Source organism: Astyanax mexicanus, chromosome 10, assembly GCF_023375975.1.
Source record: "Astyanax mexicanus isolate ESR-SI-001 chromosome 10, AstMex3_surface, whole genome shotgun sequence".
Taxonomy (NCBI): domain Eukaryota; kingdom Metazoa; phylum Chordata; class Actinopteri; order Characiformes; family Acestrorhamphidae; genus Astyanax; species Astyanax mexicanus.
In genome coordinates, this window is record NC_064417.1 from 18,828,003 (window position 1) to 18,846,197 (window position 18,195).

At 36.7% G+C, this 18,195-nt stretch overlaps 1 protein-coding gene across 5 annotated transcripts in view; it reads right to left on the bottom strand.

Moving 5' to 3' along the window:
* Nucleotides 1-654: 654 nt before the first annotated feature.
* jakmip1 (janus kinase and microtubule interacting protein 1) overlaps nucleotides 655-18,195 on the bottom strand; it is a 51,403-nt gene continuing 33,862 nt past the window's right edge. For 4 of the 5 annotated variants that reach the window (XM_049484063.1, XM_049484062.1, XM_049484060.1 and 1 more), the window contains 8 exons: nucleotides 18,075-18,170; nucleotides 11,206-11,259; nucleotides 10,337-10,402; nucleotides 9,275-9,343; nucleotides 9,075-9,152; nucleotides 6,919-7,122; nucleotides 4,375-4,440; nucleotides 655-2,628 (listed from right to left, as the gene is read on the bottom strand). In XM_049484063.1, the coding sequence (XP_049340020.1) occupies nucleotides 2,560-2,628; nucleotides 4,375-4,440; nucleotides 6,919-7,122; nucleotides 9,075-9,152; nucleotides 9,275-9,343; nucleotides 10,337-10,402; nucleotides 11,206-11,259; nucleotides 18,075-18,170 (702 nt within the window). In that variant the 3' untranslated portion in view covers nucleotides 655-2,559. Of the gene's footprint in view, nucleotides 2,660-4,374; nucleotides 4,441-6,918; nucleotides 7,123-9,074; nucleotides 9,153-9,274; nucleotides 9,344-10,336; nucleotides 10,403-11,205; nucleotides 11,260-18,074; nucleotides 18,171-18,195 lie in introns of all 5 variants that reach the window. The other variant, XM_022683595.2, reaches the window with a different exon arrangement.

Genomic DNA, 18,195 nt, shown 5'->3' on the forward strand with positions numbered 1-18,195 from the left:
TTAGGATTGGATTGTATATTGCAATAAGAGCATAAGTAAGATTAGGTACAGATGTTGGATGATTAGTTGTGGATCACAAACTCCTGGATTGCAAAAGGACTGGATAAAGATCCATACTGTAGCCTGGCACTGGAAGTAATGACTTACAGCTAATGAGCAGCTGTTTCAGAGCACCCGGAGTTTTGTATGGAGATACAAATTGTGTAAGCTCGGCACATCAGCACCAGCAAATTTAACGAAGCCGAGTTTACTAATAAGAAGGGGTGTCCACAAGCATTTGGACACACAGTGTAAGTGATTAATGTTCTATTATCTGGCTTTCGGCACTGCAGCAGCTCACAGGAGCCACATCGCATAACATAGCTTAGCCATTCAACAACAACAACATTATTTACATAGGTATTCCTGAGTTTTACCGGATCGTTCTGCTGTCTTGTCCATGGCCTCTCAACACCTGGTTTGACTCACTCCTCACAGCTTTATACAGGTGTGGTCGTTCCCACTGGCATGCCACCCTACAACGTTTATATTTTAAAATATGTTTTTAAGGTGGTCTTCCAAAGAACCCTTATGAATTAATGATAGAAACAATATGAAAACTGTGTGTGGCTGTGAATTTCACTAAGATGACTATAAATGACATGACAGGTAGTATGAAGAAAATACAACTTTATTTATTGAAACTAAAAGCAATTATTAGACAAGTGTAGAGGTGTGTTAATACACTCATTATAACAAATGTTCAGGTTAAAATAATACACTTTATTCTATACTATAATCAGTTAAGAGAGACTGAGTGAAGCAGCTTTTACCTGGACTCTGTGATGTTGACAATTTGAAATGCATAAAAATATTAAAAAGATCATAAAATAACTGAGGAATGTTCGTCTGACCAGAGTTCAGAAGTGGCAAGAGGAGTCTGTAACTTCCATTCAGATACTGCACCTGGGATGTGTGTGTGTGTGTGTGAGTGTGTTTGTGCACTGTAAAATATATCTACAGTATGGCCTTATTAAAAAGATAAAGTAACTAATGACTTAACTTAACTCGAGGTATCTTAACTTATGTTTTTTCAACAATACATAATGTAAAATAAAATCAAATGAGCTACAACTGAAATTGCTTATATATTTTATATAAAATAATATGTCCTTTATCCAAGTGAAAGGTATTAACAAATATAATGTATCTAAAATAATAACACAAAATATTTGACCCTGCAGGTCTTTATTCAACACACTAAATCAACACTCAAAGTGGTAGTTGTAAGTGACCTGGTTGACCCCCTGGCAGCAGTAACCTCATCAAGCATTTCATGTAGCTCTGCATGAGACCTGCACATCGTTCAGGAGGAATATAAGCCCATTCTACCTGTCAGAACTACTTTAGCAATGTACAGTACTGTGCAAAAGTTTTAGGCACCAAAGCAAATTACACTACTCCATTTATCACAGCAATACGAGTGTTTTTGCCTGAAAAAAATCACCACATATGATTTGAACAGATGCAAATAAACATAAATACAGTAAAATGTAACAACTATTTCCCATTTAAATTAAGTATGTTGTATCCTGTCTTGGGTCATTGTCCTGTTGCATCACCCAGCTTCTACAGAGTTTTAGCTGCTCTACAGACACTCTTACATTATCCTGTAGAATTTTTTGATACATCGAGACTGCTTTGCTGCATTAAAGAGTGGTGAATTTCTACAGTCTTTGAAATCACTATACCAATTATTAATTTATTTTTGTAGATCATTTGAAAGCTCTTTTGTGCCATCCTTTTTGTGCAGAGCAAAATCACAAAGTTTCAGTGTTTTTTATTAGTCAAATTAACTTTAGTCCACACCTCCAAACTAGCAAGACAGAAGGTATGCTGACATTTGACTCTAATTAGTATTTTTGAGGTCATTAATACAAGGGTTATCATACTAGCACATACTTTTTCCACTAGCACTTTAAAGTTTTTATGTTTCTTCTTAACGATCATAAGATTTTTTGTGTTACTATATCAGGAACAATATATTTGTTAATACCCTTAACTTGGATGAAAATCAGATAACATTTTACGAAATATTACATTTATGTAGAAAACAAATTCCAAAGGATTTACATCCTATTCCTTGCCAATTTATATATTTATGTCTGTGGCTCTTCCCCCTTAATGAGTTATTGTTAATTCACATCTGCTGTTTAGAATATAGGAGAATCTTAGTATATCTTAGACTTTTGTATGATTATCATATCACATTCTCAGACTCCTGTGGTGTTGATGGGAGTACTAAGTAAACAGAACTGTGATTTTTTGCATGTGGCTCATATTTAATGCCTGCTCTTCATGTATAAGGCTATTATTTAAATCCTTTACAAGTGTCAGACTAAACATCTTACACACTTAGACAATTTCAGCTGTAGCTTATTTACTGATGTTTTTGAGGCTCAACTCAAAAAGTATTGTTGACTAAACTGAGATGTAGTACCAACTTTTGTGTGAATAAAATTAAGTTAACTCAAGAAATAACCTGTGATCAGTTACTTTATTCCTTGTAAGAAGGCTTGACTATATTATATTTTTCAGTGCGTTTGAATGTGTGTATGTGTAAATGTATTTAAGGCCAGAGAATAAAAGCTAGGGAGAAAAACAAGAAAAGAAATAAAAACTATAAATCATAATAAACATAATAAACACAAATGGGTTTTAAACATAAGAGAGAGATAGATGAGAGAGAGGGAAAGAAAAATCAGATATTAAAGTCACACACTTAACAATCTCACATTGTTCAGTTACTGTTACTCACTACACAGTCATTGAGTTATTTATGTCATGATCACAATATAAATGTTATTTTCCTGATGTACAATAATATTACACTGAATAATAACAGATAGTAAAGTTTTCCAGAGCTCAAGAAAACCCTTTAATGTTGATAAGCACACAATTAAGTTTAGATCTTGAGAAATCAGATCAGATTTGCCCAGTTTGGCCAAGGAAGCTGACAAAATGCAGTATCTGGCTATGTGTGGACAGGGTCTTAGAGTCTGTGTCAGCAGCCTGTTCATGCAGCCTGTCAGTGAGCTGTAATCTGAGGGGCAGTGCTGGTCAGTAGTGCTAAAGGAGCCCTGTGTTTACTGTGAGGACGCTCCTCAGCCTGCCAACTTTCTGTCAAATAAACTGTGAGTGTGTTTGTCCTGACAGTGATAGCTGTGAGATGTAAACTACACTCACAGTTTAGACCTCAACAAAACAAACAATTGTCAGGGCTCCCATTTTGTTGCTGTCATGCAAAAATCTAGTCTCCAAAATTGTAATTTTACAAGAAAAGGAATTATTAATAAGGATTGATACCACTTGAGTCAAAATACATGAAAAGTGAAAAATAGCAAAAATGGAGATAAAACGTTGTTGGATGACAGCAATAATCTGTGTAAATATAACATCCCAGGACACTATTTGTGTATTTATGTATGTATGTATGTATGTATGTAGGTAGGTAGGTATGTAGGTAGGTAGGTAGATAGCTGCCTAGTAAATAACATAAGAATAGCATTTGTTATTGTGGTAATGACATAAAAACATGAAAGGCATACAATTTCATATGAAATCCAAAGACTACCCTAGTATTCCGATTTAGTTGTATTTATTGTTGCTGTCACACAGAAACCTTGTATTTAAATTTTGCCACTTTTCACTTTTAGTCCTAATGTAAAGCTGGCAGTTATTATTTATATTAAATGTTTAATGACAAATAGACCAATACTTATGCTCCACAAAAGACATCTATTAAAAGGCAAGAAGATTTTTTGTCCTTCTCCTGTAAAGTTGAGAAAAATATGAACTGTTGCTCTTTGACAAAAAACTTTCAATGGAAATCAGTATAAACACATTTCATGAGTCCATGTCATTTTGGAGATTTTTTATTGGTCAATTAATTAAGGACAATATTTGGAAATGTTAAGAATGAGAACAAGATTGAATGTTATATCAAATGTAAAAAATGCTACAAATTAAAATGCAAGGTTGTTATGTGACAGTGTTTGACAGGATATATAACCTTCTAAGACCCACTCAGTATGGTATGTGATAAATATTATTAGCTAGGTATGCCGGAAAAAAACACTGCTTTAAATTGACACATTCTGTATCATTAACCAGCTGTACATGAATAAAATTACAGGCTTACATCAGCATCATCCTGGACTGAAGTAAACTGAACTGGCAGCAGCAATGCTGATGTAACATATTTTATTAATGTGTATGATCGTTTTCGTCAATATGACTTAACTCCTTCCAGCAGAGAGAATTAAGAAGCTCAGTTCACATATTGCTCAGTCTAAGCAATGGCACACACACAAATACACACACAGCTATACACACCTTCTCTTCGATCTCTTTGATTTGTCGTCTCTGCATATCAATCTTGTCCTCCAGTTCTCTGATCCTCTGCCATAGAAACACACATTTTGAGTCACTAAATAAACTTCTCGCATTTAGATAATTAACATAATTTAAAGACAGAGTTTAGTTTAAAATGAAAATGACAAAATATCCTTATTTAATTAACCCAAAAGGACCCATGGTAACATATGTGTCACAGACCGCTTAAAAGCTGTGTAAAATAAATTTTTACTTTAACTCCTTAATTTCCTAAACAACATTCTCAGTAACATTCTCAGTAATAGAGGCCCTATAGTTAATGGCAAGAATGCATCACACATCCAGAATGTCTTATAATGCCAGACAACCTTAGGTCTGCATTAGAGGAACTGCAACCGCCCTCCCTTGTTCAATACACACTCTTTTGTGCTGTTTTAATAGGACAATGCTCAATATACTATGGCAATCTGCATCGCCAGACTCACTACAGGTCTATTTTACCACTATCAGTGTTGATTTAAAACAGACAAATTAGCAGTGTGTTCCTTGTGGTCCGTGCAGTTGACAAGTACAAGAAGAGCTGGGAAAAATGGCATGTACATTGGTATGAACAAGTGTTTGCCCCCTTCCTGATTTCCTGATTTTTTGCATGTTTGTCACACTTAAATGTTTTGGAACATCCAAACCAATTTAAATATTAGTCAAAGACAACACAGGTAAACACAAAATGCTATTTTTAAATGAAGGTGTTTATTATTAAGGGAGAAAAAAAAATCCAAACCTACATGGCCCTGTGTAAAAAAGTGATTGTTGTTAAAACATATCGTCACTGTGGTTTCTGACACCTGAGTACACTGTCTCTAGCGACACCCAGGCCTGATTATTTCCACACCTGTTCCCAATCAAGACATCAGTTAATTAGGATCTGCCTGACAAAGTGAAGTTCACCAAAAGATCCTTAAAAGCTACACATCATGCCGAGATCTAAAGAAATTCAGAAACAATTGAGAAAGAAGGTAATTGAGATCTATCAGTCTGGAAGCCTGATATAAAGCCATTTCCAAAGCTTTGGGAATCCAGCGAACCACAGCGAGAGCCATTGTCCACAAATGACGAAGACATGGAACAGTGGTGAACCTTCCCAGGAGTGGCCGGTCGCCCAAAATTACCGCAAGAGTGCAGCGACGACTCATTCAAGAGGTCACAAAAAATGGCCAACATGGCAGAGTTCCTAGACGAAAACCACTGCTGAGCTAAAAGAACATTAAAGCTCGTCTCAATTTTTCCAGAACACATCTTGATGATCCCCAAGACTATTGGGAAAACATTCTGTGGACCGATGAGACAAAAGTTGAACCCTTTGGAAGGTGTGTGTCCCAGTACATCTGGCGTAAAGGAAACACTCCATTCCAGAAAAAGAACATTATACCAACAGTAAAACATGGTGGTGGTAGTGTGATGGTCTGGGGCTGTTTTGCTGCGTCAGGGCCTGGAAGACTTGCTTTGATAAATAGAACTTTGAATTCTGCGGTCTACCAAAAGATCCTGAAAGAGAATGTCTGACCATCTGTTCATGACCTCAAGCTGAAACAAATTTGGCATGATTTAAAAATAGCATTTTGTGTTTACCTGTGTTGTCTTTGACTAATATTTAAATTGGTTTGATGTTCCGAAACATTTAAGTGTGACAAACATGCAAAAAATCTGAAAATCAGGAAGAGGGCAAACACTTTTTACACCACTGTATTTGCCATGGTGGCACTGGTGTCAAGTGCAGTATTTGTTAGCAAATTTATCCTATATCAAACACAGCTTGACTCATTCACTACATCTGGGTCAGTGATAACTCATAATAAACAATCATAATGTTATAAATTTATAATTTACTATAATAATATACTTGTCAATACCCTTGAATTAGATAAAGATCAGATTACATTTTATGAAATGTATGCCAATCCCAAAGGATTTACATCCTTTTTCTTGCCATTGTATAAATTTATGTCTGTGGCTCTATCCCCGTGAATTAGTTATTGTATATTCACATCTGCTGGTTAGAATATAGGGGAATCTTAGTATATTTTAATCATATGTATGATTATCATATTATCATATTCTCCTGTGGTGTTGATGGGAATATTAAGTAAATGTATTATCTCCTTTCTCTTGATAAGCAGGCAGTTAAACAGTTGCACCACTCTGAACCTCTTAAGCAATGTATAATTCTTTGGCCAAAAAAGAACATAAAGGTAGATTTCAGAACTGTGATTTTTGTAGCATGTTAAACAGACTCAAATAAACAGACTTTTATATAGTTTTTAACACTGTTTAATATGCTTTTATCAATATAACTGGATTTTTTTTTTTGCTGGTTTGGGTTGTGTAAGCATCATCAGTTCATTTTAGGTCTCAAAGTTTACTGTAAAATTGTGTCATTCAGAAACCAGCAGTACTTACAGGCCTTTTAAACTGGTGCTCCACACACACTTACACACACACGCACACCCACACACATATGATTACCATAAAACCACACAATCAGACCTGCTGTGCGGACTGGAGGAGCTCCATGCGCTGCTGTAGGATCAGTGTATCTGCATGGCGGCTCTGCCTGAGGATCTGCCTCCGCACGGCCTCCATGGACTCTGCCAGCTCTGCCCGCTGCCTGTCACTCAAACTCTCAGCCAGTCGGTTGTCTGGCTCCTGTTGTAGCATTGCATACAGTGTGGCCTCCAGCTCCTGAACCCTCTAGAGAACACAACGACACGTTTGTTACATCCCAGCTAACAGAGAGTTAGAACTAAAGAACAAATGTTGCAATGTTGTAAAAAGGTTCCAAAAAGGTTAGTGTGACACCCACAGACTATGGTACCATTTGTGTTCTTTTAATATTTTTATTTATTTAATTAAATCTGCCGTGTAACACTTTTTTATGTAATGTAAGCATTTCTAAGGTATGTACACCTGCATGTCCTGGTGGTGCCAGTAGATGGCTGTGTAGCGCTGGCTATGCTGTGACTGACTGTGACTAGCTGTGTTAGCCTTGAATTCCCCTCTCAGACCACAGAGACATGCTTTTAATGTTTTTCAGGTGAGTTTTGTGCTAAAAGTGCACCAAAATCATTTCAAATCAAACTAGTCCATGTGTATACAATTAGTTTGAGCTGTGAATCCAATAAATGCTTATTATTTGGTAGAAATTAAGATGGATGAGGGTAAAATGGCAGGTGTGTTCCAGCTATGTTAAAAATGCTTTAAAATTAAATTTCCTAAAGTGTTTTACAGATATATTTTGTCCATTTAACTAGATTTTGACGTGTTTTCAGAAACCGGCTGTTCTAAGAGATATTGCCAGTATTGACAGTTAGCTTTAGCATGTGTGTTGTTTGTTCCTCTTGTTCAGCTCAATGTAAATCAGTTTGCAACTGAACCTCCTCTGAATTTTGGTATTTGGTAAATGATGTGTAATGAAGGTACAATTTATATACAAGTGAGTGTGAGTGTTAGAATATAAATATACATATATGGGGAAAAAATTAAGAGACCACTTCAGTTTCTGAATCAGTAAAATGAACATTGTTGTTTATTCTATAAACTACGGACAACATTTTTTTTTACAAATTCCAAATAAAAATATTGTAATTTAGAGCATTTAAATAATGCAAAGAAAACAAGTTCATATTCATAAAGTTTATGCTTTGGTGCAAAAATTCAAGCAGTTTAGCTTGGTTTGATTGCTGTGTTCATCCATCTTTCTCTTGATTATATTCCAAATGTTTTCAATTTGGTAAAATGAAAGAACCTCATCATTTTAAGTGGTCTCTTGTTGTTCAGAGCTGTATTTTGGATAAATTACTACTACTAATAGTATACATTTATAGCACTGTGTCAGGCTAAAGAAACTGTCAGAGACAAAATAGAAAGCTTTTTTCTGTATTTTTTTATATACATATTTGTGCACCTACATTTGTGTGTTTTATACAGTGATTTCTTGATTTCTGACTACCCAGAAACAGAATACGTAAATGAGATTTCTTAATGGATTATTTTTTTAATTAACCATAGATCAGAGAGACATTTGTGAAAGCAAGTCATGGTTCCTGTCTCATTCTTTTAAACCTGTTTTTCAGGGTATAATCTGTTTATGGGTCTCAAGCCTGGGACCTGTAACATTAGCCTGAAACGTTATAGAATTAATGCTAAAAACATGTGAAGTAATAATGGTTTGCATCATAACGTTATAAGAATGTCTAGCACAGGGGTCTGCAACCTATGGCACGTGTGCCACTGCTGGCACGCCAAGGCATAATCACTGGCACACGCCACGCTGGACCAGCATCAGCAAAAACACAAATCAGACTGACAGCACGATCCTCCAATCAAATTCGCTCCTCAACGCTCTGCACTCAGCTCCCGCCCACTTTCCCACAGACCAATGTTAAAATTTAGCCTAATCAAAGTCAGTTAAGTTAGCCTACCTGATAGCGTTACAAGAGATGACAGAGCCTCCGGCTTAAAAAAACAAAGCTAGCATTTCAGCCTTCCTGGACGGAAGACTATGGTTTTGTGTATGTCAAAGATCGTGCTCGCAGCTCTGATCGACTGGATGGATATACAGGACATGAAGATGCAGCTAAAGAGCTCACCACTGTTTGCACAGCAATAATATGCTAAGTACAAATGTAATACAGCTGTCTTACCAGGTGGGCTTGGTCTAAGGCCTGTTTTCTGTAGTCCAGCTCCTCCTCAAGGAAGCCTTTCTGCTTACTGAACAGCTCCTGTAGATGTTGGGAGCAAAGTTTTACTGAAATATATCACTTCTTAACTGCAGATTCTCTCTCAAACTTAAAACGAAGGGCAAACCAAGCAAAGCTCAATAATCACAGAGTGACCGTCTCACCTTCTCATTCTCAAGATCAATCATCTTCTGTGTGAGAGCTGCCTCTGTGCTGTCTATCTGCTTCAGCCACTGAGAGAGAGGTACAAACAACCTTTTAGTTTATTGAGACTATATTTAGTACAGAGTAATATTTTCACTCATCCTTCATTCAAAAAAATAGTTGCATCCAGAAGAAATCAACCAACATTCCCTTTAAGAGCCAGGCCGGGGCACTCTGACTTGGTGGATTGCTATTTCAATGGCGCAGTTACTTGGATGTAGCTCAATGTGTGTGTAACAAGCAGAGGGTGTACGCACATTGGGCACTTGCCTGTGTTGACAATGCACTGCCGATATAGCAATGAATGTCTGACAATTGACATCTCTCTAGGTTGTTTTCAGTCAGTGGTGCACCTGTTTTTTCCATTGCCAAGATACCAATACACCAGAAATGTACCTGAACACATCTAATTTCCAGACCACCATGCACATCAGTGTAGATATATTCACAAACACTGTTGCTATTTAAACTACATAGGTGCAATGCATTAAACTGGACTATTGGTGAAAGCATGCATCGCAACACCACTTATGCAAGTTTTAGGATAGGGCCCCATGTCTTGGTCAATGATTTTTTTTCAAGCATCATGCATCTAGGCCTGGTGTGGGGTGCAATTTCATCCAATTCCACATCACATTTGGTCTTCAATACAGGTTGTTGACAGTCCAATGCTACGCAAATAAGAAATGTGAAATACTATTGGACACAGTATCAAATCTCTATGACAAAATCTGGGGGTGTGTTAACGCAGGACACCATGAGAAACATCTTTAACTCCATGTCAAAATATCTGTGTCATACATGCGATAGATACACTATTTCTGTATCTGTAGGTCAATAAATATGGCTAGATTTGCCTCTACATTTTTAATCATTTATTGTTCCGGGTAACCTCTATTTTCCCTCTGAATAGCATTGCAATCCAGCCCTTCTTTCTGGGTCCAACTATTTTCACTTTTTTACTAAATATTAACACATTTTTAGTGCCATATGTGTCAAGTAGAGGGTGCCAGAGTGCTTACCTTTTCACAGCGGGACAGGACAGTGCTGGCCTGAATGACCGTTACCTGCTCCTCGTTCCGCAAGTTCTGAGAGAAAAGAGAGAGAGACATCAGTTTTTAACATTTGACATTTTAACATTTTAACATTTGACTTAATATTTTTGTACTTGTAATGTAATAAAATCCACTTGTGAAGTGAATAACATTGATCATGTGGTTAGAATCTCACCTCATGATGTGAGATCTGCATATTAGGCAGTAAATTAAGAGTCAGTTCTTAAATGTAATGTGTTGGAAGCAGGAAACATGGACAAGATCTTTGACAAGAGCTAAATAATGATGGCTAGTTTGGATCAGAGTATGCATTTTTCATTTCTTATAAAAGGTGCTTCAAGAAAGAGAACTGACAACAAAGACTCATTAAAGGGTCTGGTCCGACCTCCCCTACAAGAAATACTGCACTACTGGACAGGATAAACACAGTGTTAGTCAGATGGTTTCATTCTTTTGGCTGAATCTTTTGGAGTATTAAGACTTCAACCTTAAGCCAATTTTCCAATTTGACCAAGCAGTTCCATGTTTGTTCATTCATAAACAGGGATTACTGGGATATTTTGCCATCTGCATGAAATCTGCCAATTACTTTGCGGTGATTCTCATGCATTGTTATTGATTTAATATACAGGCCACACAATCATACACAAGTTATGAGTTTAATGGTAAATTTCTATATAAGAAAGCAGAAAGTTTTTACATCTTTATATTTTTATACATGGTTCAGTTTGTTGCTTTGCTAAGATTTTAGAGAATGAATGTTAAACACAAGCACAAAAAAGGCTGCTATATAAGAATGCTTTTACTTACAAAGAGAGCCTAAAAAGCTGTCTTACCCCATTGTCTCCCAGTATGTCCAGCTTCTTCATGAGCTCAGGAATAATGACATCCTGTAAAACGCAATACAGTATAAAAACCTACATTTTTAGCTGTGTAGGTAATTTTACATGTGTTAGTGTACAAGAGATATACAGCACATATATACAGTGAAGGAAATAATTATCTGATTTCTTGATGATTTTGTAAGTTTACCTACCGACAAAGACATGAACAGACTATATTTTAGGGTAGGTTCATTTTAACAGTGAGAAATAGAATATCAAAAATAAAATAAAAAAAAAAACACATTGTATCATTTATATAAATTTATTTGAATTTTGCAGAGAGAAATAAGTAATTAATCCTCTATACACCATTAAGAGTTCTGGCTCCGACAGACCAGTTAGACGCTCCTATTCAACTCATTACCTACATTAACGACAGCTGTCTTAAATTGAAAAAGACTCCTGTCCACATACTTAATTTATCAGTCAGACTCTAATCTCTACAACATGGGCAAGACCAAAAGAGCTTTCTAAGGATGTCAGGGACAAAATCATAGACCTGCAAAAGGCTGGAATGGGCTACAAAACAATAAAGACGTTAGGTGTGAAGGAGACTGTTGGTGCAATAGTAAGAAGATGGAAGAAATACAAAATGACTATCAATCAACATCGATCTGATCTCCATGCAAAATGGAGCATTCTTGATCACGAGGAAGGTGAGAGATCAGCCTAAAACTACACAAGGGTAACTTGTTAAAGAAAACCATTGGTAAAACATCAAGCTGTAATGGATTAAAATCCTGCAAGATCCCTATGCTCAAGAAGGCACATGTTCAGGACTGATTGAAGTTTACCAATGAACACGTGGATGATTTTGAGAGTGATTGGCAGAAGATGCTGTGGTAAAATGAGACAAAAATTTAGCTCTTTGGCATTAATTAAACTCGCTGTGTTTGGAGGAAAAGAAATGCTGACAGTGACCCAAAGAAGACTGCCCCTTATGTCAAGAATGAAGGCGGAAATATTATTTTGGGGGTGTTTCTCTGCTAAACGCACAGGACTACTTCATCAATGAAAGAATGGATGAAGCCATGTACTTTAAAGTTCTGAATGACAACCTTTGTCTCTTCGCCAGGACATTAAAAATGGGTCATGGCTTCAGCAAGACAATGTCCCAAAACATACAGCCAAAGCTACAAAGGAGTGGCTCAAAAAGAAGCCCATTAAGGTCATGGATTGGCCTAGCCACTCTCCAGACTATAATCCCATAGAAAATTTATGTAGAGAGCTGAAGTGCCGAGTTGCCAAGAGATGACTTCAAAATCTCAATGATTTAAAGATGATCTGTAAAGAGGATTGGACCAAAATTCATCCTGACATGTGCGCAAACCTTATCATCAACTACAAAAATGTCTGACTGCTGTGTTGCCAACAAGGGTTTTGCCACCAAGAATTACGTCTTGTTTGCAAAATGCAAATAAATTTAGATTTATTTTTTAAATATTCTATCTCTCACTGTCAAAATGAACCTACTCTTAAAATAGTAGACTGTTCATGTCTTTGTCAGTGGGCAAACTTACAAAGTCAGCAAGGGATCAAATAATTATTTCTTTACTGTACATATATATGCTTCTACATCATTAGAGTCACTCTCAGGAGATCAATACATTCTCCAGAGGTATCCAATCTTCTGTAAAGTCAATCACTACAGACCTCCAAACTTAATGTGGCCTTCAGATTAGCTCAAGAACAGTAGAGCGAAGCGAGGTTCATGGAATGGGTTTTCATGGCCAAGCAGTTGCCTCTTAAGCCTTACATCACCCACCAAAAGGCAAGTGAGAGGATACTTTTGGCAATATAGTGTACAAATGTTTGTATGTGCACATGTATAAATAAATGTATGTATTGTTGTAAGGATATGCATTTTTGTGCAGCCTAAAGCTGAATCCACCACCCAATCAAACTCACCAGTAGAGGGCTCAATCCTTTAATTATATATTTTTTAAAGCATTAGCTCTAAAAAGAGGCTCTTTTTTGACAAGGAGAAGATTTTGGCAGAAGAACCCTGAAGGAGAGACCACTTAGCACTACCCCCTGTTTTGCACGTTCATGCCTATGGATAGGGTGTTCAGATTTAGTACATGACTCTTTAAACTGACAAATTTCAGAGGGCTATGAGAATCACTGGCAAGATGGTGGCACAAGAATCCAAAGAAAGCCACAAAATTGAGTATATTCCTTTTTAAAAATTATGATAACCACTGAATTACCATAGATTACAAGTAGTAGAAGTAGTTTCAATGTTTTATGACCATTTTTTTCATAACATGCATAAAATTTGCTACTAGCTCATCTCAGTATTTAGCTAGATAGCTGACTTTCCATGTCCACCTTAAATGGTGCAACAGACCACAAGTATGCCTCGCTGCAGCATTTGAAACGGTGGAACAGAAAAAAACTCTTTTTCAAGGGAAAGGGTTACACTCGAAAACAATGGTTAGGGGAACAAAAGAGAAATGGGACTAGACTCCCATAAATGTTTGGCCAAATAAGACCCCTGTCCAATAGTTTTGTTTGTTTTATGTGCCAAAAAGAACACCCTCTTGCACCCTTAATGGTCTGTGTGTGAATTCCTAGGTGTACCGGTGCATTTTGATGTAATCAAATATGTAATGCATGTAATGCCCACAGCAGTCCAGCTTCACAATGTATTTATGGGATTGTATCATTTGCCTACATATGCATGTCTATGCACATTCATATACATATGTAAAAACATGTAGATACTGTATGTGCTCATAAAAACATCCATGTGTAAAATATGGAAGTGTAGATATATTTCAGTGTGTCTGAGTGCATGCACAGTCAGGTCAGTAAGTATTTGGACATTTGTACTTTAATACTGGGATGCCTTATATTTGTACATGAAAAGATGCTCAATTGGTTTGGGCCATTTAGAATTTTTTGTGTTCCCTGTTCAGTATGTTTTGGGGCATTATCCATATGCATGTGAAGTACTGCCAGATTGTACATAATATGGCTAAATCTGATAAAAAAATATAGCTGCACACACTCTTAGTTTTTTTTTCTACCTGTATCAGCAGTCACTAGGAGTGTGACGAGACACTAATATCACGAGACGAGACACGATACTGGGTTCACGAGACGAGATTTAAAAAAAAAAATTTAAAGAAAATGTCAAAAATGAAAAATGGCTTGAAAACTAGAGTTTTATTTGACAAAATCATGTAACACACGCTTAACAGACTGGTTTCTCTCACACATTGATTCTATAAGAAATAGAAATAAGAATAATTTTCTAGGTCTTATATAGTGCAAACAATAAGTGCAAACCACAACCAGTCATATTAAGCCTATGGTTGGTGTTTTTTACTCCTAAAATTCTTGTAATTTAACTATGCATAACCATAACCAGTCATATTGAGACTTATTTTGTGTTTTTTCTCTTAAATATCTTGTAATTTAACTGTGCATAACCATAACCAGTCATATTAACATTTCAACCCATCGGTCACAATTGTGACCAATTTTATTTTATTAATTATAAGCCTATAAAAATGTTACTGGTTAATTTTCCAATACTCTATAAGGAAATATTGAAATATTACAATGTTTCAATTCAATGTGGGCAGTATCATTTTTTTTTAGTAAATTGTCACATGACCAGAGCTGTTTACTTCCTGGTTGCATCTTGAGAAGAGGATGGCTGCCTCAAAACTCCCAAATAAAAGGTTGGTAAAGTATGTTAAGATAAACATAGAGAGCATGTGTACAAAAATATTTGTTTCTAAGTTGTTTTGTTATGACATATGCATTTGTAATTAGTCAAATGTCTTTGGTGTGTTTGCAGAATGAGTAAACATGTAAACAGTCACAATTGTGACCGGTGGGATAGAATGTTGTATCTAGATGCACACATACTTAATATACAAACAAATTTATTGTTGCATCTTACCTATACATTTTTTATTTTAGGATGACTAATTTTAGGCATGCAGCATTGCTATCATACCTCAAAATGAGAAAGATGCTATTATAAGTGATTGTGATAGTGATGGGTCAGATATGGACTACCATATCTGGTAACTTTATTTTCTAATTTACTGTAATACAATGTCTGACTGATTGTTGATCAACAGAATCAAGCACTTCGCTCACGTGCCTACCTCATTACTGTATACCTGCCTATAATCAAATTTTTGTTAAATTAGGTCTGTTCCTAACAGTGCTGGGAATAACGGCGTTCAGTAAGGAGTAATCGGTAACTAATTACCGTTATCGTTTTCAACACCCCGTTACTGCACGTTACTTTAGACGCTCAATTAACTTTTTTTTTTTACTTCGCGCATACAGACAAAGGTGCAAGTGTGTGTGTGTGTGTGTGAGTCACAAGGGAGGGGAGGATGAGATAACCGCCTAAGCAATGATTGTTGTATTTGCTGTCGTGCACTCTATTCATCTGGCTTATGAAACACGCTCTGAGAAGGTGGGCGCTGGGAGGTGGGGGGTGAGGGTTACGGGGTCGAGTAACAAAAGTAACCCAATAGTTACTTTTACTGGTAACTAGTTACTTTTATAGTGGAGTAACTCAGTTTCCTTTTCGGAGAAGTAACTACTTATTATAACTAATTACTTTTTCAAAGTAACGTGCCCAACACTGGTTACTAATAGTATACACAACAGTTTACATCGTTCCTGAAGTTTTGAATGAAGTATTTGACTGTAATGTACATTTAGTTGCAAATGTTGTACTAAAACATTATACCAACGTTAAAATATTTGCACTAAAGTACAATTTGAAATGTTTACAAATAAATGTTTCAATACAAGTTACACTAAAGTGAAGCTGTTGCAATTTGTATTTGAAATAAACAAACAAGGTTAACATATTTTGAACATATTTTGCCATGGGTCTTAGTGTTCCTATGGTGTGGAAAGTCCCAAGTTCCTGATCAAGTATTCTGTTTCAGTGATTGCTGTCAGAAGGCCCTTATTTCAACAAAAAAAACGATTTGAGGAACCTTTCATTGAGAATACACATATCATCCCACCGGTAATAAAACACACTTTTTCATCTACTTTTCTCATTTTTTTGGAGGAAATAATTCTTGATTATTTCAAAGGGTTACTAATAACACATGATTTGCATATTTGCATGTCTGGGAAAAATTTGGGCATAAATGGGTTAAGACTATGCTTGAAGTGAAAACAGAGAGAGAACATTTTTTTAAATACAGTACAGAGCTAAGGGATTAGTACAACTACCTATGAAACAGTCACGTGTACGATTTACTTACAGTATTTACTAGGGCTGTGAATCTTTGGGACAGTAAGAGCACTGTCACGCGGAGCTTTTTAACTGGACCACAGGGCTCACATACTGTCGCGCGGAGCTTTTTAACTGGACCGCGGAGCTTACATACTGTCGCGCGGAGCTTTTTAACTGGACCGCGGATCTTACATACTGTCACGCGGAGCTTTTTAACTGGACCGTGGAGCTCACATACTGTTTTTTGGGGGTTTTTTTCCGCAAGACAAGTTTAAGCTTGACGAGAAATATTGTCACGAGATCTCGTCACACCCCTAGCAGTCACCCTATCAATAAACACACCAAAGACCCAGTTCTATTGGCAGCCATATATACACATGGTATAATTCAACTGATACCATGTTTCACAGATGGAGAATGCTTCCTTCTCTTCCTTTCCCTTCATATAGAAGTTAATATTTGTTAAGATGAAAAACTGTTGATTTTGCCAGTCCTAACGATTCCACGCTCTCTTTCTCTCTCTGATAGATTGGTTTGGTTTCTTTTTCAGTCCAGCGATGGCCTTTTTGAGGCCATATTGTGTTTCTGTTCAAATAATTTTGGACCTGACCGTTAGAGGTGTGCCAAAAAATCGATTCACATAAGAATCTTGATTCTCATTTACTACGATTCAGAATCGATTTAAAATGTCCCAAAATCGATTCTGAGGGGCGGGTTTTAGACTGATTTTGGGCTGGGTATTTTTGTTGGACCTGGCAACCCTGGGGATAGCGCTTGTCCTTTCAAACGGAGATCTTCCAGACACACACAGAGCGTAGGTGTTTGAGAATCACCGGTAAGATGGCAGAACAAGCACTATATTACATTAGATTAACGTGTAGTTTCAATGTTTTATGGCAGAATGCTTCATAACAAGCATAAAAAAGATCGCTAGTAGTTAGTTTCAGTAACTGTTAGCTAGCTAACTAGCTAACTTTCCAGTTCCACCTTAAATAACGCTACAGGTGGCAGCGGGCTGCAGCATTTAAGGCGGAACGGAAAAATACAATAAGCTAATCAGAGCTAATTTCAGCTCCTCATCACAGAGGAATTAAGGAATGGACCATATGAATTAATTTCTCCACCTCCTGCCCCCTTTCTGAAGAAATACAACGACCTTAAATTAACTAGTTAATCAGCAGCTGCTCCTGAACTTTAGCGCTCCACTGCTATCATCACATCAGCCCAGCAGCGTCACCTACACACCACCGCTAGTAGCCTGGTAATAAAGCAGTGTTATTTATTATTTATTTATTGTTCATTAACGTCATTGTGATATCCCAGTGATTCCTCTGTCACTGAGGACCCACATTCCTGCACATTTTATTGTTTTTGTAACACATTACCTGCTCCAGGACCAGTGTATATTATGGAGGGTTTTTTTTTCAATAAGATTCATAAGCCAGAAGCAGAAATTTTTATAATTCAAATCGTTTTGAATCAAAAATCGATTTTGAATCGAATCGTGGCCCCCAAAATCGGAATCGAATCGTGAGATAGTAAACGATTCCCACCCCTACTGACCGTATATATACAGTATGTGTGATAATACCTTGATGCCTTCCTGTTGGCAGTGTAGCTGCAGGCTGCTGTTGTTTTCCGAGGCAGAGAAATGCAGGTTAAAGGCTGGGGAACGCCGCTCCCTTTCCTACACACCAAACACAACATTGGAC